We start from the raw sequence: 25,597 nt of genomic DNA, 5'->3' as shown, positions 1-25,597 counted from the left end.
ACTTCATATGCCACTGCAACTAATCCTAGTTATCCTCACTTTATAAACGAGAACACAGACTTGCCTAAGGTCAAACAGTAAGCAGCAATGCCAGGAAGTTCAGAATTGCCTGTATATTTTTTAAACAATTCCTTATATTTTACACATAAAAGTGTTTATTTGGATACCTCAGAGTCTAGCATATTATTTCCAGAACTGGAAATACTTTTACCACTTTATGGAGGAAGACGTTGGTGTCAGGAAGATAAGGGACCTCCAGGTGCTCTGCAGGAGGTCCTGGACACCCAGCTGTCCTCGTAATTATTCCCCAAAGAAAGCATATCTTCAGGTAGATGCAGGCAATTTCTGGATATTCCAAATTTGTTACCACCATGATATGACAGAGTTTTGTGGGGACTTTTAATATGTAGAAGGGAATTGCTGTCAAAGCTTCATGGTAAAAAAGATGATTTTCTGAAATCTAAACAATAAATGCAGTCTTACTATAAACAAATTTTCTAAAAATGGAAAAATGAACTATCTAAGCAACAGTAAACATGGATTGAGGAAAGAATAAGATAGAAAGTACAAATAGGTTAAATAGATATACAAGACTGAAAGGTAGGCATCAAGCTTTGAAGATGAGGAAATGATACAGGGAATAAAAGTATCAGGCAATGCACTGTCAAGTGATTTCAGCTTTGCAATTAAGAACATGTATGATTTAATCTATAACTTATTTCCTAATTTTCCCTTATACCCTATGATAATTTTGGTCTTGGCTTGAGGAAAACAAATGTAAGAAATATAGGAATTTGCCTGCTGCTCTCCTCTGGAACTTTTGTTAATTTTGTAATCCTCACCCCCATATTCTAAAGAATAGCAATCCCCCTAGATATGTACAAGGTCACATACATGGCAGTGCTCTGCAAACCAGAAAGCTCTCCACAGAATTAGTTATCAGCATTTATTACTATTAGCAGCAAAACATCTGCTTTAAAAGAATGCTTTTGCCCTACTGAAGGTATTTTTCCTTTGGGTTTTTTAAAATTTTTTTTTGGTGAGGAAGATTGGCCCTGAGCTAACATCTGCTGCCAATCTTCCTCTATTTTATTTGTAGGATACCGCCACAGCATGGCTTGATGAGCAGTATGCAGGTCTGCGCCCAGGTCTGAACCCATGAATCCCCAGCTGCCGAAGCAGAGCACACAAATTTAACCACTACACCACGGGGCCAGCCTCATCCGTTCTTTCTTTCTTACCTATAGCCATTGAATTCTTAAAAATCAATTGAAGGCTACAGAGTAGAAAAAGAGTTTTTGCATTACTTGTTTTGAGTAATTCTTTACAGATTAAATTTATCTAATTTTTAAAATAAAAAACAGAACTTTGGAGACATATATAATAAATACTTAAAGTATATTTCACTTCCATTAAATAGCAGAATTAAAATATACATATTTTAAAAATGAGGAGGGGGAAAAAGCAAGGAAAGGAATGACAGAAAGACAGGCATTAGAGAAAAAGATAGTGACACCGGATGGAAAAAGAAACCCAAATAGGGAGAAAGAGGAGATGAAGATGGAAAACTGAGACAGCTGGTTCTTAAACGCCATTACTATGTTTTTCTCACATTCATTTGTATTGTAGACCATGGAATAACTTAAATATTCCTTGAAATATCAATTAGCTGATTTTCTTGTAAGCTATAAAAACATGCAAATGTTTATGGTATACATAAAACAAAATTGTACCCACAGTACGAATGACAACTAAAAAAGAAATCCTTATGCTCAAAAAAGAAGACAAGGAGGATATATATTAACATATTTAAAAATGTGATCTTTGGGTGATAAGCATGCAAGTGATTTTTTTTCTCCTTCTATTTTCCCCTTTGATTTTTTTCACAGATTTCTAAAATGAATATGCCTTCTTTATAAAATAAAAAGCAACTATATATTTCTTGCACTGCCAATGGACTGATTACTTACTACTCCTTAATTGCCTTAATCTGTAAACTTCCATAAAGTTCACTAAAAATAGGGCATCGTCTGCAGCATGAAGCAGCCAGAGGGGTAAAAGTGTTTTCTGAGCTGCAGGTTGGCTCCATTTAAGGAAGTGTGACAAAGAACTGTTCTGTGGCCCCCAACTCAGGACCTCACTTTTTGCCTCTTTAACTCCGTCTATTACCAGTATAGACTATTTTATCCAAAAAATATTTATTGTACACTTTCTAAGTACCTGGCACTGAGCTAGAACTCCATGAAAAGCAGTAATTACCTTTAAAAACAGTTAAATGACATGAAAGAAATATTGATAATTATGAAATACTTATGCTTTTTCTTCTCTAATTATAGGATCTGGAGTTTTTACTGAACAAGTTGATAAAGCTGTGGAAAATGGATCTAAATGGAAATCCTGTTTGTCTCAGACCAAAATACAGAGACAGACTGATATTGGTGTCCAAATCACTGGGTACACATTTACATTATTTTAATATAATTTTCTTAGAGAAAGAGACTTGGTTAACTTTTTAGTTAATTTATTAGCAAGCCTTCAGACATATAAATATGACATCTGGATCTATGAAAATGGTCAACTTCAAATTGGATATTTTTGAATAAGAGCAAAAGTTAAAACAGAAATAAAGCATGAAAAAATTTGCTGTGCAAAAATAATTAATTAAGGCACCAGATAATTCTCTAAAAAGAAAATGTAGCTGTTACCAACAAAAATGGTTAGTCATAAACACATAGAATTTGGTGACCTTTTGCCAAACTTTCACTGGCACAAATCCTCTGAAGATCCCGAGAGGCTCTTTACCCTCTTGGTTCTGTAGATAAAATTGATCAAGGTTTTCATTGCTTGACACTAATGGTACCCTAAGAACATATAGGAGTCCCTTTAATTTGAAAGGAGAGCAGGATGGGGAGTCCCTTTCTGAGACCTTACAAATAATAACATTCCTGAATATGCACTAAGCTGGGGGAAATGGAGCAAAGCACTTCAATAGAGACCAAGGTACACAGCATCAGAGACAGGCACTGCCCTCTCACAAAGGAGATTTGTAAGAGAATTTACTGTATCAGAACTTCTGTGACATGCTGTACTTAGGTATAAAAACCATTTCAAAGCTCATAACTGTAGTAAACCTTGATTAATCATAATGCTAGTGCAGTGGTTCTCTTAGAGGAGAGAGGGGTGGACAGAGGGCATACCAGAAAAATTCAAGGTGATTTTTCAAAATACTCATGTGAAGGTCACACCCTGCCCCGATTTTACCCCACCAGCCAAGGGTAGGGAACAGAGAATACACAGGGAGAACAGTCATGTATATTTTTAAAAAGCTCTACAGATCATTCTGCTATGCACCCGCCCCAACTCCATCTCCTCACCTCTCTGCCCACCACACACAAGTGTATTCGTCTACTTACCTTAGGAAGCAAAGTAAATACAATTAATGTTTGACGATTAAGAACCTTCTGATGTTCACGGAACCATTTCTGGAAACATTTCTCATGATAGAGTACTGTAGGTAACACTGTAAAAGACGTGGAAATAAGTATACTGATTTCCAAATAAAGAGGATTTATTCAAAGTTTTTTAAAAATCTTTTCTATAACATATTTTATGATTATAAAATTAACACATACTTCTTATAGAGAATGCAGAAAATATAGAAAATAAAATAAATATCATTCATAACCCCACCATAAATCTGCTGTTAACACCTTAGCATACGTCCTTTCAGTCTTTTTCTGTCCATGCATATAGAAAATATGCATACAGGGGCCAGCCCGGTGGTGCAGCGGTGAAGTTCACACGTTCTGCTTCTTGGCGGCCCAGGGTTCACTGGTTCGGATCCCAGGTACGGACATGGCGCTGCTTGGCATGCCATGCTGTAGTAGGCGTCCCACATATAAAGTAGAGGAAGATGGGCACGATGTTAGCTCAGGGCCAGGCTTCCTCAGCAAAAAGAGGAGGACTGGCAGTACTTAACTCAGGGCTAATCTTCCTCAAAAAAAAAAAAGAAAAGAAAATATGCATACATATAACAAATTCTCTTTGATTTTAGCTTAGCTTATTCTCATTTCCTTCTTTTTCCTAAATGCAAAACCAAAAAACACAGAGGTAAGTGAGGGCCAGGTTTACTGTTGTCCCAGTAAGAAGGACTATGGGAAGCCATTCTATGTCTTGTAACCAATAGAATGAAGTCACCAAATAGAACGAAAATCCACACATTTGGTTTACTGAGCATGAGTGGAAGCAAATTTTGTGTTGACAGCAATTCATTAAAACAACTCTCATAGGTCTCTGATCTTGTATCCCTTACCTGGCTTCCCCTCCTGAACCACTTCTATAACCTAACAACCTCAAATAAGATCTAAAAACAAGATGGAATCAGGTTTACTGAGGCATAGTCTCCTAGTCATTTCTCAGCTCTGTTTGGGACATAAACCTAAGGAAAAAGGGATTATGGTAAGAGACTTGGATTTTTTCATTTGTTATCTTTACGACAGATGTTTTAAAAATATGATTGATTTACACATATCATATCCAAAAATATATTAAGAAATTATACAATTATTAATAAAACAGATCTGGAAAGATATCAACAAATATAAGTGGTTGGGAAAACTGAGCATAAGAGAATAACCTTTACTGTAAAGTTATAAGTACTAAGATGTTTGATGATAAAACATGTAGCCAATTTCTTAAAATACAATTTGGAGAGTGCTATTACTCAGTTAAAATAAGTATATGAGACAAGATATGGACACAATTTTACTTCTACAGTTTATGGTTCTAGTTTGTATTTCCAGTCTCATCACTTTATTTTTTACTTTGGGTATAACAGTAATATGGATCATATTTAAGTGGCAATGTTATACTTTCAGTAGTACAATTAATATTTTATCAGGATATTATCATTTTCCCTGTAAGAATATGATCTAAAAAGTTTTACTACATCCTTTCTACATTCTGGGATCCAGAGGAAGACATTATATGGATGATGAGAGAAAATATATATTTAATTTTAAAAACTACTATACAGCAAACTTTGTTAGAAAAGATAGTCTTTTTATTAAATGAAGGCCACCAGTATTCATATGCTTAAAAAGTTAATATAAAATATCATATAATAAGGGAGTAGTTCAATATTTTATAGTTTATCCATATCAGCCATAAAAAGTTGTATTTAAAGAAAGACATGGTAAAGTGCTCACAATAAAATATTAAAAAGTAGGATGCAGAATACTCTATAATTCCAATTTTATATAATATACATAAATATTCACACATACATACACAGAAAACAAAACAAGCTAAGAAATATACTAAAGTGTTATCAATGGTTTTCAATGACTACTTCTGGTTGTGAAATACAGGCAATGTTAAGTTTTTTTTTTTCCAATTTTTTTTGGATTTTCCATATATCTTACAACATACAAAAAGTTATTTGTGTAATTTAGGAAGCTCAATTTTCAAAACTTTTTTAAAGGAACAAAATGTAAAGATAGCTTAAAGCTCACTTCACAGAACCCGAGAGGCTAGCTATGTGGGTTGTTCCTATTATTTTATGTCCTAGGATATAATAAGCATTATTTATGTTGTAAGTGCTTTTAAAATATCAAGTTACATATATAAAACTTCTTATTCACTTTAACATAAAATATATTTTGCTTTTTCCTAAGAATAATCATAATATTATTTAAATAAATAGATAATATTTAATTTTTGTTGAGTATGACAAAATTTTGTTTTTAAAAATAACAATATAATTTATATATGGCCCTAAAGGGACCATACATCAAATTGTTTACAATGATTATCTTTGACAGTGATGGGAAGGAGAGGTATGGATAATAATTACGGAGTCTTTTTATGTTTTTTCCATTATGTTCCAGTCGTTCATAATAAAAACATATTCTTTTTGAAGTCAGAAAAAAGTAATTAAAAATAAATAAAAGCTCAACAAAAATACAGAAGTTATGGGGCCAACCCTGTGGCATAGTGGTTAAGTTTGGCACACACTGCTTCGGTGGCCCAGGTTCGGATCCTGGGCATGGGCCTACACTACTTGTCAGCCATGCCGTGGTAGCAACCCACATAGAAAATAGAGAAAGACTGGCACAGATGTTAGCTCAAGACTAATCTTCCTCACCAAAAAAAAAAAAAAGAGGTTGTGTAATAAGGTATTTTAAGAAGAAATTTATTTTAACCTATGATGTAACTTAAATTCATCTGCCCTAAATCAGAAGTATATATATTTTACCTATATATTTATATTTACATATAGTATTTTTTAACATATGTTTTTCTCTAGAATTTCTTGATGGAAAAGAAATTAAAAATATGGAAAGACAATTCCTAATGAATTGGAAAGCATCCAAAGATGCCAGGAAAATCAGCAAGAAAAGGAACAGTAAAAACGAGGAGGCAAGTAACTCATACACAAGTAAGCAGGCTGTTCTTCATTAGCTGACCACTTCTACCAGCAGAGGCAATATTCTACTCAACAAAAAAAGGCAAGAAATAAGGGGTTTTTGTTTAGATTTTTTAAAATTTACTTAGTTGTGCATAAAGATAAACATAATTCCTAGTAAATATTACCTGCAATGTTTATATATGAAAATGGTAGCCACTGTCAACAAAAGCTGTTTTGGTTCATACTGAGTATGACTGTGTCAGTGATGTAAACATAGAGCCAGGAGAGTGGGGGAAAATATGTAATTTTATATCTGGCAAAAGTGCATGATATTCGTTATGTGAATAGTGAAACAACAATCAGCTATGTAAACTGTGCAACCTAAGTCACTAGTATGTTGTTTAGCAACAGTACGAAAATCATATTTTTCATCATGATAGAAAATTAAAATGTATCACAACCACATCTGTGGCCTATACTCTGTGGTCTGTCCCTTCTTATGTACACACCACAATACCTGAATGTGTTGATTATTATATGCCTAAGGTTGTGCTACAAAGGACATGCCAACCTCCCTTGCCTAACTAATGCAACTAAACGTAGCTAAATGTAATGTAGAACAATTATCTTTATCATATTAGGGAGCATCCTAAAACTGACTCTTCACAGATTCTATAGTCTCCAACATTGGAATGAGCCCCTTCCTCCATTCCATGAGAGTGTTTGAATGCTAATGATTTTGTTCCACAGCTAACAGAAGATGGGGGCATAGAAAGAGGTTAAGCCAGGGGAACAGCGAAAGGGAAACTGGAGCAGTATGGTAAGGCTTTATGCTTGGATAGCCTATCCTAGGAGCTCTGTCACTCTAGGACAAGCAGGTTGGGGTGAGGAGGAGCAGAGGTGGAAAGGCATGGAGTTCTGAGGATTCTGCCATATCGTATCCACTGAATACGAACTGTGGAAAATCATTTTGAAGAATGGGACTTTGTGAGCTGACAGTATACCCATGAGTGATACTGTGTTGGCAAGGTGAATTTCTCAACACCTGAAACCTGTAAAATGGACAGAAGGCATTTCTCCTCCTGTGTTTATCCCTGGCTGGCTGCAAAGGGTAGAACTAAACCCAGGGTAAAAATTCCAATATTTTACATATTTTCAGTATTACATCAAAGATGCCAAAGTACCTTGTTAATACTGAAGTACTCATAGAATTCAACACCAGCCCTCACCCAAAAATTGAGCCTATTCTAAACATAAGGTAGTTTCCTTTGTCTTAATAGATTTCAGAAATTCTTCTTAATTCAGGGACAATTAGACCAATTAATTTTTAATTTTTCCAGTGAAATTCAACAAAATAATAATTATAATTGCCTTAAAGTTTACAATTTTTAAAAATTACACTATTTCATTTTCTCAATAAAATCCTTATTAATCTCTTTATAATCTAGTGTGATTCCAACTAATTAACAAAAACAATCTGTAAAGCCATACAGATAACTAACAACAAACTATCTGAAAAGGAAATTAGGAAAACAATCGCATTTACAATAGCACCAAAAAGAATAAAATATCTAGGAATAAACTTAACTAAGGAGGTAAAAGAATTTTATATTGAAAACTACAAAACAGTGATGAAAGAAATTAAAACACCAACGAATGGAAAGACATCATGTGTTCATGGATTTGAAGAATTAATATTGGTAAAATGTCCATAATACCCAAAGTGACCTACAGATTCAATGTAATCCCTTTCAAAATCCCAATGGCATTTTTCACAGAAATAGAAAAAACAACTCTAAAATTCATATGGAACTACAAAACACCATATATAGCCAAATCAACTTTGAGAAGAAAGAACAAAGCTGGAGGGAGGCATCACACTTCCTGATTTCAAAGCATATTACAAAGCTATGGCAAACAAACAACACAGTACCAGAGCCGGCCCTGGGGCGGGCGTAGTGGTTAAGTTTGTGAGCTCCACTTCCGTGGCACGAGGTTTGCTGGTTCAGATCCTGGGCAGGGACACAGCACCACTCATCAAGCCATGCTGTGGTGGCATCCCACATAGAGGAACTAGAAGGACTCACAACTAGGGTAGACAACTATGTACTTTGGCTTTGGGGAGGGACAAAAAAAGGAAGATTGGCAACAGATGTTAGCTCAGGGCCAATCTTCCTCAAAAAAAAAAAATATATATATATGGTACTGGCATAAGATAGGCATACAGACTAATGGAAGAGAATAGAGAGGTCAAAAATAAATCCACACATAAATGGTACTAACTGATCTTCAACAAGGTGCCAAGAATACACAATGGAGAAAGGATTGTCTCTTTAACAAATGTTCTTGGGAAAACTGGATTCCATGTGCAAAAGAATCAGATTGGACCCTTATCTTACAACATACACAAAAATCAACTCAAAATGGATTGAAGGCTTGAACATAAGACCCAAAACTCCTAGAAGAAAACATAGGCGAAAAGCTTCATAACATTGGTTTTGGCAATGATTTCATGGATATGTCATCAAAAGCACAGGCAAAAAAACAAAAGTAAACAAGTGGGTCTACATCAAACTAAAAAGCTTCTGCACAGCAAAGGAAACAATCAACAAAGTGAAAAGACAACCTACAGAATGGGAGAAAATATTTGCAAACCATATATCTGATAAGGGGTTAAGCTCCAAAATAGTAACAACTCAATAGTAAAAAATCCTAATAACTGGATTAAAACATTGGCTAGAGACTTAGACATATCTCCAAAGAAGATATACAGATGGCCAACAGGTATATGAAAAAACGCTCAACACCCTAATCATCAGGGAAATGCAAATCAAAACCACAATGAGATATCCCATCATACTGGTCCAGATGGCTATTACCAAAAGAACAAAAGACAAGAAGTGTTGATGAGGAAGTGGAGAAATTGGAACCCTCACGCACTGTTGGTGGGAATGCAAAATGGTGCTGCCACTATGGAAAAACAATATGGCAGTGCCTCAAAAAATTAAAAATAGAACTACCATATGATCCAGCAATCCCACTTCTGGGTATTTATCAAAAGAACTGAAATCAGGATCTCAAAGATAGAGACTCCTATGTTGATGCAGTACTAGTCACAATAGCCAAGAAGTAGAAACAACCTAAATGTCCACTGACAGATGAATGGATAAAGAAAATGTAGTAAATACACACAGTAGAATAATATTCAGCCTTAAAGAAAGAATGAAATTCTTCAATAGGTGACAACATGGATGAACTTTGAAGCATTATGCTAAATGAAATAAGGTAGTCAAAGAAAGACAAATACTGCATGATTCCACTTATACGAGGTATCTAAAATAGTCAAATTCATAGAATCAGAGTGGAATGATGGTTGAAGGGGCTGGGGGAAGGAGGAAATGGGAAGTTACTAATCAACAAGCATAAAGTTTCAGTCAAGCAAGATGAATAAGCTCTAGAGATCTGCTGTACAAAGTTGTACCTATAGGCAACCATAGTCTATTGAACAGTCAGAAATTTCTTAACAGGGTAGATATCGTGTTAAGTGTTCTTACCACAATATTTTTTAAAAGTCATATAGAATGTTATAGTATGGAAGCATCATTTCATACCTTGTTGTAGTTACCATTATGATAAGCATTAACAATTTAAAATGGAAAGCACTCCAGTCTAGAAGGGAAAGAAGAAGAGACATGGAAAGAAGAGAGCTAATATTTACTGTACCAAACATTTCAGATATTTATACATGTTATTGCATTTAATCATTACAATCTGTGGGGCAGATAATTATTATATCCATTTTGCAGATGAGAAAGCTGAGTTTTAGAAAGGTGAAATAACTTGTCTAAGGTCACAACAATAGTAGGCAGCACAGTGATTAATCAAAGTTATCTAACTTCATGAAACACTTTGGCTTCTAGTGACCACTCTAGCGATGACTGGCTGAATTGTGCTTGGCTATAAGGACAATAATGTCTTCTCTACTTAGAAAGTCACTTTGGTTTGGTGGGAATTTAGGAAAATCTGCACATGTATAAATATGTGATATGAAAATTTTTATAAATAAAAAAGAATTAGGGAGAAAAATTGGACAATATATTATGAAAGAACTTTGAAAATTTAAAAGTATTCAAATAAACATGATTTACTGTATTGAAAAATAGATTCTAATGTCAATTAGAAAATTATCTGAGTGTTTCTCAGGAGTACTTAGTTGTTCTCCCTTGGCTACTTGTAGACACCCTTCTCCCTCTCCTGCACATTTGCCATCCCCATCCAAACAAATGGCACAGTTCTGAGTCTCTCAGGCTTAAAACGAGTGACATCCCTGGAATACACATATATAACATGCAATAACTCTATCCTTAGGCATGTGGCCAATAACATACACTATGGTCTTTATGCAAAGACTCTGTTATTACTGCTCAAGAGAAATGGAAAGCACGAATTAAAGTCCAGAAAATATATAATGTATTTTTTAAATCTACAATACATCTTCCAGGTTTTTAGAAGAGGTAACAGGAACCTTTTAAAGATACCTCTGTACAACCAAATACATTGTTAAGTGAACAGCAATTCTTAGGAAGATAGTAATTTTTGTATTTCCTAACCTTTCACATATTTCCGATAGCCCTGTAAATTTGGACCTCTTATTGGGGATTATGGTAAGATTACAGGGATTACAACTTCAGACTTCAAGAATCTTATAACAAAAAATCTTGTCCTGGGGCCAGTCTGGTGGCATAGTGGTTAAGTTCACGCATCCTGCTCCGGTGGCCTGGGGTTCGCTGGTTTGGATCCTGGGCATGGATACACATCGCTCATCAAGCCATGCTCTTGCAGCATCCGACATACAAAATAGAGAAAGACTGGCACAGATATGTTAGCTCAGGGACAATCTTCCTCACCAAAAACAAAACAAAAAAATCTTGTCCTAAATATAGGCACATAACTATATAATTCAAAACTGAAAAAAATCAAACACTTTAACAAAATCCAAAACATATTCATATCTTTTAGCATTTATTTTTGTAGTGCTTCAATGGAAACATTTATTGAGCACCTTGAACGTGCCCAGGACTATGCTAAGCATTGGGAATCAGAGGTGAATAAGGCAGTCCCCACTGCTGGAAAGGGAGGAGGATCTGTAAACAGGGAAATAGCATGAAATGTTAAGTGCTGAAATAAAGGTATGAACATATTCCAAAAACTATACCTGACTAATCTACTCCCTAAAGGTTAAACACTCTGAAAAAATAAACTCAGAAGAGCAAAATTCAAGGGCAGTTAACATTTATATTAATATTGGTGTACCCATTTGACTCTGAGAGTTGACCGTAAACTTTCCTGTGTAGGTTTTTATATATGAAAGTCTGTGCAATTTTATCTTGGAATATTAATTTTTATTGGTTTTACTGTGGCTCTATTTAATATTACTTAATTCTATTTCATAAAATATAATTTTAGATAGTCCAATTCTGTTATCTGCCATGTTTACAATTTAGTTATTTCACTTCAAAGCAGAATGCTTTTAATTCTTTGCATGCTACAGGTAACTTTGAAACAATGCATCACATAGTTCCTGTTTATTACCCACAGACAAATATGACAAAACCAGTCTTTTTCTCTGCTATACAGAGATATCTTGCAAATGGAAATCCATCTCCAGAAAGCTCCCAAGAAGATAACCCTAAAATTACTGATGAGATGGGATAGGTTCTTTCAAATATTTATGAAATTTATCTTTTTTAGAGGATGGGACACCCTCACTGTCAACAGCAGAGGAAGAGAGGCCCTCTAGCTGTTTCTTAGTTCTCTGTTCTCAATTCTTCTTGGCCCAGTGCATCCCCCCACCCCCCCGAAAAAAAAGCTGATTGTTGGTCTGCCCAAAAAGTCATAAAGTTGTGGTGAAAGAGTTGATTCCAGAAGAGCTGGGAGTCATAAACTAGATACACCCACTGACATAGGGCAGGTGACTCAGGAAATTCCAGAAGAGCAAGTAAAGATATCTAAATGAGCAAGGATCATATCAAAGGAGCCTGAGGCCCTGTTGATGACAGGTGGTCCACTAGTGAGTGGATGACTATAACAAGGGCATCTAGGGGCAGAAAGGAGGAGAAGCCCAGAACACTACAGAGGTAGGCTACTTTCACCACTTCTCTAAACGAAAGGTTCTTAATCTGGCATCCCTGAAGGAAACATTAGAAGTTTCATTAGCATCTCAAAAGGGTTTATGATCAAAAAATAGTTTAAGAATCACTATTCTATGGGCTGGCCCCATGGCCTAGTGGTAAAGTTCGGTGTGCTCCACTTCAGCAGCCTGGGTTCAGTTCCCAGGCAAAGACCTATACCACTTGTTGACGGCCACGCTGTGGTGGCAACCCACAAACGAAATAGAGGAAGACTGGCACAGATTTAGCTCAGAGCAGATGTTCCTCAGCAGAAAAAAAAAGAATCACTATTCTAAACTTTGAATAGACTCATAATTTAGCTCCATATGAATCAGCTAAATCATCAGTCTCCTGATGAGAAGAAAATTGATTTTTTGGTTTTAAAAGATGATATTGCTTCAATGTAAAGATAAATCATACTAGAAAATAACTTCATTTATTCATGAAACTAATAGGCACCTGATATATGCTGGACAATACTGAACATAAAAACTCAAATGAGATAGTCCTGATCTCAAAGACCTTGCAACAAACTAGTTGGAGGGTCAAATATAATTACTATATAGTGTGATAAGCGCTCTGGGCATTATAACCAGACCCTAACACATCCAATAAATTATACATTAAACTTTTTTTCATTTATAATCAATACAATGATTGCTATATTGATCTTTCCAATCATATCATAGTAGTCATTACAATATAAAGAAGGGCAATAGCATATTTCATTGAGAAAGTAATCAGAGCCAGTGAACACACTTTGGAATAGATTTCCTTTTTCCAGAACTGCCTGCTGAAGGTGGGTTTGTCATGAGGCCCTCTTTGCAGGATCCAATCAAGGGATGGTGACTTAGGATTCCTTAATGGAGCTCACCAGAAGGAGACCCATGAACAACACTGCTGCACTGTGCCACCCATTCCGTAAAGAGTGGCTTAGGGTTGTCAGGATGGAGGCTTAAGGGAGAGAGGGTCCTGAGAGTCTGGAAAATGTTTCGTTTGGAGAAAGGAGAAAGGCTATGTAGGGAGTCCTAGTTTCAGTCTTGCCTCCTTTCCATTCACACATAAAAAACAGAAGCTGTGTGAGAGTTTGCTTTACTTTATAATTTTTATTTTAAGCCTATTGTCATTACCATCAAAACCTTAGCCAGTTTGTCCACAGCACCCCGATAGTTTCTTAAAAATTTACACAACTGGTGTCAATTCCACAACAGTGTTCTTGAGTTTTGTTTCTTTGCCAAGCATTTTGAAAGGTCTTGATAGTATATCATCAAGGTAGAAAATAAAACAATAAAAATGGATACAGCCTCAGAAAACAATATTGGTAAATTCTATACATTGCCACATACGCTAAGATCAGTTGTGAGCTGTGACACATACCACATATTCTACAGCACCAAGCAAAGCTCTAATCACTAGGACAGCACTGAAGAAACAACAAAAAAAAATCACTCTATCCTCATTTTCCTAACTACGCACACTAAATACAAAGTTAAATACATTTTTAATTACTACATACTGCAAAGACAGGCTACCTCAAAAGAAGCCAGCAGAATAGAGGGGTTCCTGTGAGAAGAATATAAAGAATGTCCTGCTTTTGCCACTGTCAGTGAAGTTGATTATGTTCAATCTTGAGTCTTCAGTTTTATAATGTGAAAAATTACATAAATATTTTGTTTTAAATGTTTTTTATTTCCTCAGGTAACATTTTTACAGAGAGCATGCCAAAATATCACCTTGGTATTGCAAAAGATTTGTCTTCTTAAATGGGGATATCAGTTCCACCTCTCTTTAATAAAAGATGACCAAATATATTATGGAATTTCATTAAGCTCTTGATGTAGATTTTTAGGGTGTGCCCACTTCTAACATTTTACTAATTTAGCATAAAGCTAAGAGATAATGAGAATAAAGCTAGAAAGTCAGTAAAGAATTAAAAACAAAATATCCAGCCCAAACACAAAGAACAGATTCTTGGTTTCTAAATGTCTGATTAAAGCAACTCCTTCCCTTACTTCAAGGGGAAGAATGAGCTGGCATCAGCAGACCAGTCCCCTGTAGTCTACATTTAATATGCGAGGTGGGGAACCTGCTCAGAGGTGGAAAGGAGCTTAGAGTGCTTCTTCTAAAATGCTAAAAGTATGTGCCCCACACTCCTTTAAGGTTCTGCACGTTGGGAGCCGTGCCTGTATCCTATGTGGAACACAGTGAAGCAACATCTGTCCAATGACAGGGGAACATTTTCCACCTCCTTTATAAAAGCATGCAGTCTGTACTCATGTATATTTACACAAGCCTGCCCTTCCCTACAGGGAGGAAAAAGTCAGACTCATTGACGTTGTTTTTGACCCTCAAACTGAACCTGATACTATCAATGTACACTTTAATTAAAGATTAGTTTGAAACTATTTTTTATTTAAAGGCTGATTCTGAACAAATGCCTTCACTGTTCAATTAAAAACAATATGGTATTAAACAGGAAAATGTACACATTATTGCTTCTTTCTGTGTTTGTCACAGTAAATACTTCTGACAGATGTTTCCTCTCTTTTCAAACATGCTAGGAGGTGCTTGAGCTTTAGTAATTTTAAAAGACATTAAATGCATTTATATATTGTAAATAAGATCCACAGAGAATACTGTACAACACTGTACAATGAAAAAAGGAAATTGTTACTTGATTATTTAACTATCTTTCAAGCCTAAGCACTGTCAATAGAATCAATCCATCTCTTTTGTTAATGTCAAAATAACTTCTAGCTGGGTTAGAATGCCCTTAGTTTCAGATAATTGAGGAATATGAATCTCTGGAACCTAAAATTCACAGGAAATGTTCACTGTATGTTATTTATTTATAAAATACCTACTATCTTTAGTTAGAATATGGAAGCATTAGATTTCTTTGAGATAAAAAGTGAAAGTTAATAACAGTAAAAATAACTTGCTGTCACCACTGTTAAGGTTATGTTTGAACAATTGTAACAACAACAGATTTCCTATGTGCTTCAAGGAGAATTTTTAAAACTTAGATAACACTTTTAGTCACAAAAGTCGGGGATGGAGGTTGGCCTGGTGGCGTAGCAGTTAAGTTAGCGTGTTCCACTTTGGTGGTACAGGGTTTGCTGGTTCGGATCCTGAGCACAGACCTACGCACTGCTTATCAAAGCCATGCTGTGGCAGGCGTCCCACATATAAAGTAGAGGAAGATGGGCGCAGATGTTAGCTCACGGCTAATCTTCCTCAGCAAAAAAGAGGAGGATTGGCAGCAGATGTTAGCTCAGAGCTAATCTTCCTCAAAACAAAAACAAACACAAAACTCTGGGATGATCTTATATTAACTCATTTGCATAGCTCTAAATGCCTTTAATTTTGCTTTGTTAAACCTAACCTCTAATTAATTTTATATGCAAAATAAACTTATATGTATCAGTAATGTAGGTATAATACTAACATTTTTATTTGCAGTTCCAAAGAACCCTTGTGAAATTAGGATACCCTCCCTTCAAAACCAAGTAATAGTTGTAAGCAACATAACATGTTTTTAGAACAGTCTAAGCTAGCTTTTGTGACCTCTAGTCTCAACTATTAATGGCTTACTCTGTGAACAAGAGTTATGTAAGATCTAATTTAAAAGAATTATATTAGGTATTTTCCATTTTAAAATGTCTACTTTCGGGGCTGGCCCTGTGGTGTAGTGGTTAAGTTCGGCACACTCTGCTTCGGCAGCCTGGGTTCATGGGTTCGGATCCCAGGTGCAAACCTACACCACTTGTCAGCCATGCTGTGGCAGTGACCCACATATAAAGTGGAGGAAGACTGGCACAGACTTTAGCTCAGGGCTAATCTTCCTCACGAGAAAAAAGTCTACTTTGAAAGTTGAATCTTCATTACCCAAATTTTTTTCAGCTTTTTTTTGCTGAGGAAGATTTGTCCTGAGCTAAATCTGTTGCCAGTCTTCCCCTTTTTGTTGTTTGCTTGAGGAAGATTCACCCTGAGCTAACATCTGTGCCAGTCTTCCTCTGTTTTGTCTGTGGGTTGCCAACACGTAGTGTAGGTCTGCACCCCAGAACCAAACCCAGGCCTCTGAAGCAGAGCAGACCAAACTTAACCAGTAGGTCATGAGGCCAACCCCAACCAAACAAATTTTTAAAAAACAGTAGAACCCTTTGAGATAAGAACACTATCAGATCCATTTTATGGATGAGGAAAATGAGCATTGGAGAGGCCCAGTCAGAGTGGCCCAAAGTCACGCGGTTGCCATGAGACAGAGCTGGGACTTGAATCAGGTCATTGACTCCAAAGTCAAGCTCTCAACTCTTCTCCAAGGAGGTCTCAAAAACCCCTTCAGGCATAGTTAAAGTAAGTGAGGGAAGCAAGTGAGAATGTGATTGAGGTGAAGTGGAGAGCACATGTCCAACTAAAAGCAACTACAGCTATGCAGCTCCAAAACAGTGTAGCCAGGCAGACATGCTGAACTAGAGAAATCAGACTAGCTGGCAAGTGAGATATCTAGATTGTGAAATCACCTGATTTTAAAACATTGGAACAATTTCTTTTTCTTAAAAAAATATCTATTAAAATGGATAGAAAGAAAAAATCTGGTAATGCTAGCAAGGATATGGAGTAATTGGAACTCTTATGCACTACTGGTGGGAATGCAAAAATAGTACAGCCGCTTTGGAAAATAGTCTGACCTAATTTTATAAAGTTAAACATATTCTTACCACTTCTAGCAGTCCCAGTCCTAGGAATCTTCCCAAGAAACGAAAACCTATACTCACACAAAAATCTGTACCCAAATATTTACAGTGCTTTATTCACAATCACCAAAAACTGGAAGCCCAAAAGGTGTCTCAACTGGGGAATGGATTAACAAAGTGTACTACATCCATACAATGGAATACTACTCACCAATAAAAAGGAATGAACTAGTGATACACGAAACATGAATGGATCCCATAAGAATTATGCTAAACACAAGAAGCCAGGCTTAAAGGCTGCACACTGGATGATTCTATGGTATTCTGGCAAAGGCAAAACTATAGAGACAGAAAACATCAGTAGTTGCCAAGGACTAGAGGTTGACTACAAAAGGTCAGCACAAGGGAATTTTGGGAGGTGATGAAATGTTGCATATCTTTATTGTGGTAGTGGTTACCTGACTGAATATGTTTATCAAAACTTGCCGAACTGTATACTCAAAAAAGTGAATTTAACTATGTAAATTATACCTTAATTTAAATAATGAAAGAAACAGGTGAAAGGTGAAAAAAACCTACCAATTATATAAAACCTACTTTTATATATATATATATAAAACAAATATTTTCTTCACTGATATGTGTGGTCATTTTCCATAATAAAGATGAGTTAAGATGAAAAATTATTTGACATATTTAGAAAAAAGACAAGTATAATTTTAAGACCTGCACCGCACTCAGTAAAATAAAATCTACAGTACTCTAAAGCCATATACTTTCTGGAAGACTAGAAAAGAACTCCAAAGACTGATACATTATGAAAATACTATTTGGATTGTTAATAGGGAGTTAAGTTAAAGTAAGCTCTTTATTAAGATAATAGATACAAAAAATGTTTTGCAAATTATGAGGAACTCGACAAATATTACGTAGAATAGTATGGTAAAGAGCACAAGTGTTAGGCTGAATCTGCCTGGCTTGAATCCTGTCTCTGCCACTTAGTAGCTGTGTGACGTTGGACAAGTTACTTAATTCCTCTAATCTTTATTTTCACAAATGTAAAATGCTCAAAAGGTTTTTGTAAAGACTGAAGAAGAAACACTGCTTTTCCATAAAGCACTTAGCACATATAAAGGGTTAAATAAGGTAATAATTTATGTGATTATGAAAATCTTAAGATTTTCTTCTTCTATTTTGAATTTAACTGCAAATACTGGTTTCTTGCAGGAACTGGGACTACTCTAGATTCATCAGAGGATTCAGAGAGGCTGCTTGGAGAGGCAGCAGATAGGACAAGGGGGTGGTTGGCGGTGGTGGGTCTTGTTACATCAGTCCCTTCTTTCCAACCTGACTGCTGGGCACCACAGCTGGCCACGGGCCGGCCCCCGTTAGCAGGGAAGAGCCTCTGTGGCTTCCCTACCTCCACCCCGCCTCCCCCAGCAACAGCAGACTCTAGAGGGCGAGGCTACAGTGAGGCGCGTGAGACGCCACGGGTGCAAAATTTAAGGCGCCTTAGGCACCTAATTTGCCTCGTTCTAGTCCTGGCCCACCTTCTCTTCGATATTCTTATTTCCACACCTCTCTCAACTCACGGATTTTCCACATTCTTCCCTATCCCAGGGGGAAAACCTTTATGTTTCTGCTTCCTTTAAAACCTGGGAAGATTCACACAGTTTGGTGACTAATCATTAGCCTTTACTACTGTTTATTGTGTCCTACATTCTATATGTTTGCTACCTGTTTTGGATAACTTTCATTTTTGAAATAACTTAATGCTTTTTTTCCCTCTATTAATACAGGACTCTCTCTCTGAAGGAATCTGAAAGCTTGTTGACAAAAAATGACCTACGTGAACCTCCCCGCCTCCATAACCCAAAAGTAAAAGAAAATTTGTAATAAACGAGTAAATTCAGTCTTAAGTGATGTGAAACGTCTGATTTTTTAGCTTTATAGTACTAGGCAACACCATCTTTTGTGTGGTTTTAGCTTTATGCTATCTCATGACACGTCTAAGAAAAACTTTTAAGTTCTTGTTTGATTTGCTTCTTTATGGAATCTGAAACACTGATTTCCACTCGCTTTATCCTCATTACATACAACTTACTGGGAAAATAAAGATGAAGATGTGCTTTCTCGTTCACCAAAAGAAAGCAATCCTTTTTGGAACCAATGGCATTTTGGTGCGCTCCTTTCTCAAGTGTAAATCTACTTAGTTACTGAAGGGGAAGGGAGACGAAAGCCTGAGGATTATTGTGATTCACTAACACACCTACGGTATGGAACGACATTTAAACACAGGGCCACCATTACTATGTGCTACTTGGTAGGTCCAGTTCAAAAATCTACTGTAAACTACGCAATTACGTCGCATACACAAGAGCAGTTTCATCAACGACATTCTAAATTTGATATAGTCTTGACCCCAAAGATTTTAAAACGTCCCGCTCTTCGAATCGCGGGCCCTGCGTCCAGGCTAAGCCGGTTCCGTCGCTGGAAGCTCGCGCGCACACCCGGACTCGCCCTCTGCCGGCGGCGGCGGGGGCGGCCCGGGGCCCACCAGCGCAAACCACCGCAGGCGACGGAGCCAAATAATGAAACAAAGCGGGGGCCCCGCGGGGCAGCGGAGGCGGCAGGCAGGGTCCCCGGCCGGGGAGAGGCGCCCGCCGTCCCAGGGCCGTTCACTCTGGTTTGGGGCACCTCCCAAAGGAGCACAGACGGTGCGAGCAGCCAAAGGTGCAGGCCAGCTCGTCCCGGAGTCCCGGGGCGGAGGGGCAGCTGCTTTCAGCGCTGAGGACAGCAGGAAACATTTACCTGGCGGTAGTAAAAGGGCAGTGCTTCGACGCGGCACACTCCGCAGTTCCTCACAAAAATTAAGTCACGCTCAACAAGACGGCAGCGTTCCCGCCTCAGCTCGGGCGCAAGCTGCTGCCAAGAAGGCGACCGAGCTCAGACTGCGCCCGAGGCGGCACGGCGGCAGCAAAGTGAGGTAATTCGGGAGGCCAAGCTGCGGGGTCCCAGAACCAGAACCCCAGCTCCGGGCCGCCGCGGCCGGCACCCCCGCGGGCGCTCGACGTACTGCGCTCGGAGTCCCGCGCGGGGGTAAGCTGGGCTAGGGCGGGGGCGGGGCTGGGAGGACGCCCCGCCCCTGGCCCCGCCCACCGGACGGTGTGATTAATGACTCTCCCGCGACAGAGCGGGCGGCATCGCGAGGCCGCAGCCTGGGGCAGCCCCTCCAGTGGGTGCTGACCTGGGCCTGTCCTGCTTGTCGTGCCGGACACCGAGCTTGGCCCGCATCACGCCTGGCCGCGGGGACGGCCGCGTAAAAGGCGGGCCCAGCCAGGGCTGGAAGCGGCCGTCGACTTCGGCTGGACCAGGATGGTGTGACCGGCGCGGCCCTGGCCACGCAGACCCGGCTCGACGCTCCTCGCCCGCTCGCGCAGCGGAGCCGAGCCCCACACGGCCGCTCCAGGAGAGGTGAGGGCACGGCCTGATCCCCGCGGCGCCGCGCGGTCCCCGGGCCCGGAGGGGGAGCGGGTGCCTCGGTCTGAGGTGAGGCCAGGGGCCCCCGACTCCTCCCACAGAAACCACCCTGGGCTCCCGCGTCGCCCCGGGGTCCCGGGCCTCGGGAGCGAATGGTGCGAGGGCGGCCGGCGTGGGCACCACGGGCCATGGCGAGGCCAGGGCTTCCCGCCACGCTCGGTGAGAATGACCCGCACCGTCTTCCCTGCGGGACTGGCCGGATAACATTCTGGAAGCGCGAAGAAGTTCCAAACCGGAGCTGTCCTTCCGAAATCTTCCTTCCCCGGCAGAGTAGCCCTTTCGCTTAATTTGTCCGCGAAAAGTAAAAGGGGCACCGCGCCGCTGCTCAGCCCTCTGAGCAGCCCCGGAACCCTCAGGCCCCACAACTCTCCCCAGACGCCCAGAGGCAGCCGCGCCCCAGTCCAACCGACTCCTGTCTGAGAACGCCCCGAGCCACGTCGGACGGCCGGGCCGGCGCCCGGGGAGCGAGGTCAGCCTCCCCGGCGTCAGCCCGCCCGGCGCCCCGGCCTCACCGCGCCTTCGGTCCTTTGCAGGGCGCGCGGCTCGGGAAGCTGCCATGGACCGCGGCGGCCCCGCGGGCAGCCCCCTGGTCGCCAGCAACGAGTCTTCGCCCCCGGCTGCCGCCACCTGCGACTCCAGCCCGGGGCGGACCGGGCCGGGGCCGGCGGGCCCCAACGGCGGTGCTCGCGCGGGGGGCGGGCGGCCGGCGGCAGCGAACGCGGCGCGGGAGCGCAGCCGCGTGCAGACCCTGCGGCACGCCTTCCTGGAGCTGCAGCGCACGCTGCCGTCGGTGCCGCCCGACACCAAGCTGTCCAAGCTGGACGTGCTGCTGCTGGCCACCACCTACATCGCGCACCTCACCCGCAGCCTGCAGGACGACGCCGAGGCTCCTGCCGACTCCGGGCTTGGCGCCCTGCGCGGCGACGGCTACCTGCACCCTGTTAAGGTAGGCGGTAGGGCGCACTGCAGACCTGTGGCCGGGAGCAGGGCACCTTGACCCGCCCGATCTGCCACCGCTTGCTCCGATGCCACCAAGTTCTCACCCCTGCACTCCCTGGGGGTGAGGCGGGAAACATCTGAAGAAGGAGCTTGGCCAGGGCACCGGTAGCCAGGTCCCCAGTGCAAAAAGCTGCTGCTTAACTGTTCGCAGGGAGTGAGGTTAAACCTGGGGTGGCTTGGGTAGGGGTGTCTCACGCCACCTATAGGAGGCAGCCAAAGGATGCCCTTCCTAGGTGAGAAGTTTCTGGGAGGGTGCCTGGTGCGATGCTTCGTTGCACGTCCTGGGAATTTTTAGTACAAAGTTACATTTATGAGCCTTTGAGAGTTTTTAAGTGTTTTTAATTTACGTAATTATGCTTCCGTTGTGGTTTTTAGCAGATGTTTGAAAAGTCTCAAGAATTAAATGCAGTGATGGGATTATCTGCCCCTAAGTAATGCTAGGAAACCACTGCTGAAAGTTTTTTTGTGAAACTAGTAAGAACGAAATGAGACCGTTCTGTATCTCCATTGAGTAAATTTTCAATCCTTTTAAATAAAGGTTAATTATCGTGGACTAGACAGCTACCAAGAATGTTAGAAAAACTACAATGTGTTTATGTAATTTTCATAATAGCTTGGCATATATGTTGAGTGAGCTGATTAAATACTATATTTCGAATTCGGTAATGTTATTAACCAAGAGAATAATCCATTTTGTATAATCTTTTTTACATTACGTGTAGGTAGAATGATCAGGGTTTTCATTTAATATTTTGTGTATGATTATGATTTATTACCTGTATTGCAGTATTTAGACTCTGCATCGTCCTTTTCTCCTAGATTTAATTGCTTTGAAATCCGACATTGGTCTGGCTTTCTGTTCAAAACGCATCATCTTCCTTATATTTTCTAAACCTAAATTTTCAAAGTTTTAGTTCCACCATTCTGAAGAATTTTGCCACACATACACAAATACAGAATTAGGACAGCCTTAAATATATCCATGTTCAATAAATTATTGAATAATCATTATTGAAATGCAGTAAAGCACACCCTCTAATATTAACTGAACTTAAAATTCTGTGATGAGGTTTAACAAAATTTAAGGGGTTTTATATTATAGTGTACATTAGATTGTTATTCAAATATATTATTAATATTAGATTCCTTTTGATTCACATTTCTCATATACTCTAAGAACATTTGTTTTAACTTTAGGTAGACTTTAATACAAAAAGCATCTGTTAAATGCCTCTTTATGGAAGATACAATTCAGATGAGGAATCAAGTTGTTTTTCACGTTAGTTTCTGCAGTGCTTTTTTGAAGGATAATTTTAGAACCATAATTTTCATGTAACAATAAGCTTAACAAGAGTTGTTTTGCACTTGATTCACATACTAAATATTTTTGTAGTCTTAGAACTCTTTTAAGAAAAATTAAATCTCATTTGTCCTCTGAATCAATTATTTTGATTTTAAAAGACAACTCTAGGGATAATGAAATAAAGTCAAAGATTACCTGTTAAACATGAAATTGATGGTGGTTGAACAAGTGACTTTTCTGTTTTAAAATCATTTACTGAGTACTTACTGTGTACAAAGCAGTGTTAGGAGAGTGAATATGATGAAGGATAAGGCTCAATCTCTGCCATAAATGAACACATAATAAAGACAAAGACAAAAATACAAATAACAGAACTTAAGGGAGAATGTTGTATGTGCCATCGGATAGCTTATAACCAGGCGCAGTGGAGGCTCAGAGGAAAAAGATTTTATATACTTGATTGAAATCACCTGTAACACATTATTTTACAGACACTACCAAAATGCTTAAATATTAAGTCTATCTTTGATTAATGCAAAAGGAATAAAAATATTCTGATTTTTTTGTTAACTAAAGGTGTTGTAACCCTTAGTTAAAAAGTGTTCCAAAATGACTTTTTCTGCCTTACAATAAAGTGTTACTAAGTCTTACTTTGATAATCAAGGATCCATTAACCAATATCTGAAGAACATGATTTTGAATCATTGGTCCTTGTTATCAGCATTGGGCATTTAGCATTGTTGGGGATTTACATTAAGAGTATCTCAAATGAAACGGAAAGGTTTAAGAGCCTGGGATCCTGAGGCATAGTCTAAAACAGCAGTTTTTATCCCTTTGAGATGTGAATGATTCTGATCAGCACCAGTGTCCCAAAGGGCAGTGATTCTCCAAGAGAACAGGGGTATATTTCAAATTCTTACATTGGGAGAAAAGCACAGATGACTTTATTAATTGCATAACCCTTTGAGAATCGTTGATAATATAGGTAAACAATAGTTTTAAAAATAAATACAAGATTTTATTATTTTGGGGGTCAACTCCAAAAACCAAGAGTGCATTTTTAAGGTCTTCAGTTCTTGTTAATTATATGCTTCCTAGACTGTTCTAAGCCTAATGAAACTACATAATTTTAAATATACCTTTTTAGTAAAGTAGAGGTCAGAATTGTGTTAATGTACACAATGCTAAAACAGACCATTGAAAACTGAAATGTAAATCAGTCAGCTGGCCTTTTTGGAATGATGCTGACATGCAACCTAACCAGTATTTTATTTACATTTTTATTTCTGACTCTTAAAACTATTTATGTGTCTATATTAAATTCAGTTGAATAAAATCATTAGAAGCCTTTTTGAAAATCCAAGGGTACAAAGTTATTAAAAAGGAAAATTTTATTAAGTCCATGAAACATGAGGCAAAAATCCACATAGACATTTTTAAATTTGCTTCATTAATTACTTGTGTACTAGCAAGGATTTAAGGAACAGATGCCTTCATTTGTCTCTATGCTTGGCTGCATAATTTCAAGTGATTCTCAATACAGTGGAACCCAGGTAGCACGTGTCAGAACTACAAGGAAGCATTCAGTAGTATTTTGGTTCTACTTGTTTTTAGATGTATTTAATTCACATAGAATTCTCAAATTACATTTGAAGTTTGAGCATGAGATTTTTTAATGCTCATGAAAATGGTGCAGGAGTTTAAAAGATTGAAAAACACTGTTTTATACTCTGCCAAAAATTCTGCACTTGAAATTGACCACACTATTCACTACACATATTAGTCTTCTCGGGCTACAGTAAAAAAATACCACAGACTCGGTGGCTTAAGCAACAGAAATTTATTTTCTCATTGTTCTGGAGGCTGGAAAGTCCAAGATCAAGGTGCCAGCCAGTTCATCCCTGGTGAGAGCTGTCTTCTTCCTGTCTTGCAGTTGGCCGATGTCTCTTTCTCAAAAAAGAGGAGCGCTCTCTTCCTCTTCTTAAAAGGCCACTAATCCTATCATGAGGGACCCACCCTAATGACCTCATCAAGCCCTAATTACCTCCCCAAATACCATCACATTGAGGGTGAGAATATCAACATAGCACTTTTGGGGGGACGAAAACATTCACTTCATACCGTAGCATTATGGCACTGGATTCTTCAATATAGTGCAGGATTTAAACCTGATCTACGGATGCAGGTCCTGACATGTTGGAAGAACCCCATGCTAGTTTCTAAAACACTTTAGGTTACCAGTCCATGGCAGGGATCCCAAGAACAGGACCAGTTACAGTAATACACCCAGAATGCATAAGAATGCACATCGGTGATTTAAAAAAAAAAAAAATGAGGCCAGCCCAGTGGCCCAGCGGTTAAGTTTGCACGTTCCACTTCGGCGGCCCATGGTTCACCAGTTCGGATCCCGGATGCAGGCTTACCACTGCTCGTCAAGCCATGCTGTGGCAAGCATCCCAAATAGAGAATAGAAGAAGAT

The 25,597-nt window shown here is 39.0% G+C and overlaps 2 protein-coding genes across 6 annotated transcripts in view; both read left to right on the top strand.

The window, feature by feature from the left end:
• The window catches only part of PPP1R42 (protein phosphatase 1 regulatory subunit 42), a 43,912-nt gene extending 24,717 nt beyond the window's left edge, over positions 1-19,195 (top strand). For 3 of the 5 annotated variants that reach the window (XM_046641675.1, XM_046641679.1, XM_046641674.1), the window contains 2 exons: positions 2,337-2,454; positions 6,308-6,741. In XM_046641675.1, the coding sequence (XP_046497631.1) occupies positions 2,337-2,454; positions 6,308-6,462 (273 nt within the window). In that variant the 3' untranslated portion in view covers positions 6,463-6,741. Of the gene's footprint in view, positions 1-2,336; positions 2,455-6,307; positions 6,742-19,075 lie in introns of those variants that run through there. The other 2 variants (XM_046641678.1, XM_046641677.1) reach the window with 2 other exon arrangements.
• A 1,444-nt stretch (positions 19,196-20,639) lies between these two features.
• Positions 20,640-25,597, top strand: part of TCF24 (transcription factor 24) — a 6,812-nt gene continuing 1,854 nt past the window's right edge. The window contains exons 1-2 of the mRNA XM_046641754.1: positions 20,640-20,750; positions 21,350-21,762. Of these exons, the coding sequence (XP_046497710.1) occupies positions 21,373-21,762 (390 nt within the window). The 5' untranslated portion in view covers positions 20,640-20,750; positions 21,350-21,372. The remainder of the gene's footprint in view (positions 20,751-21,349; positions 21,763-25,597) is intronic.

Source organism: Equus quagga, chromosome 16, assembly GCF_021613505.1.
Source record: "Equus quagga isolate Etosha38 chromosome 16, UCLA_HA_Equagga_1.0, whole genome shotgun sequence".
NCBI lineage: Eukaryota > Metazoa > Chordata > Mammalia > Perissodactyla > Equidae > Equus > Equus quagga.
Note: the sequence above shows the minus strand (reverse complement) of the source record. Positions and strands in the feature narration are given on the sequence as shown.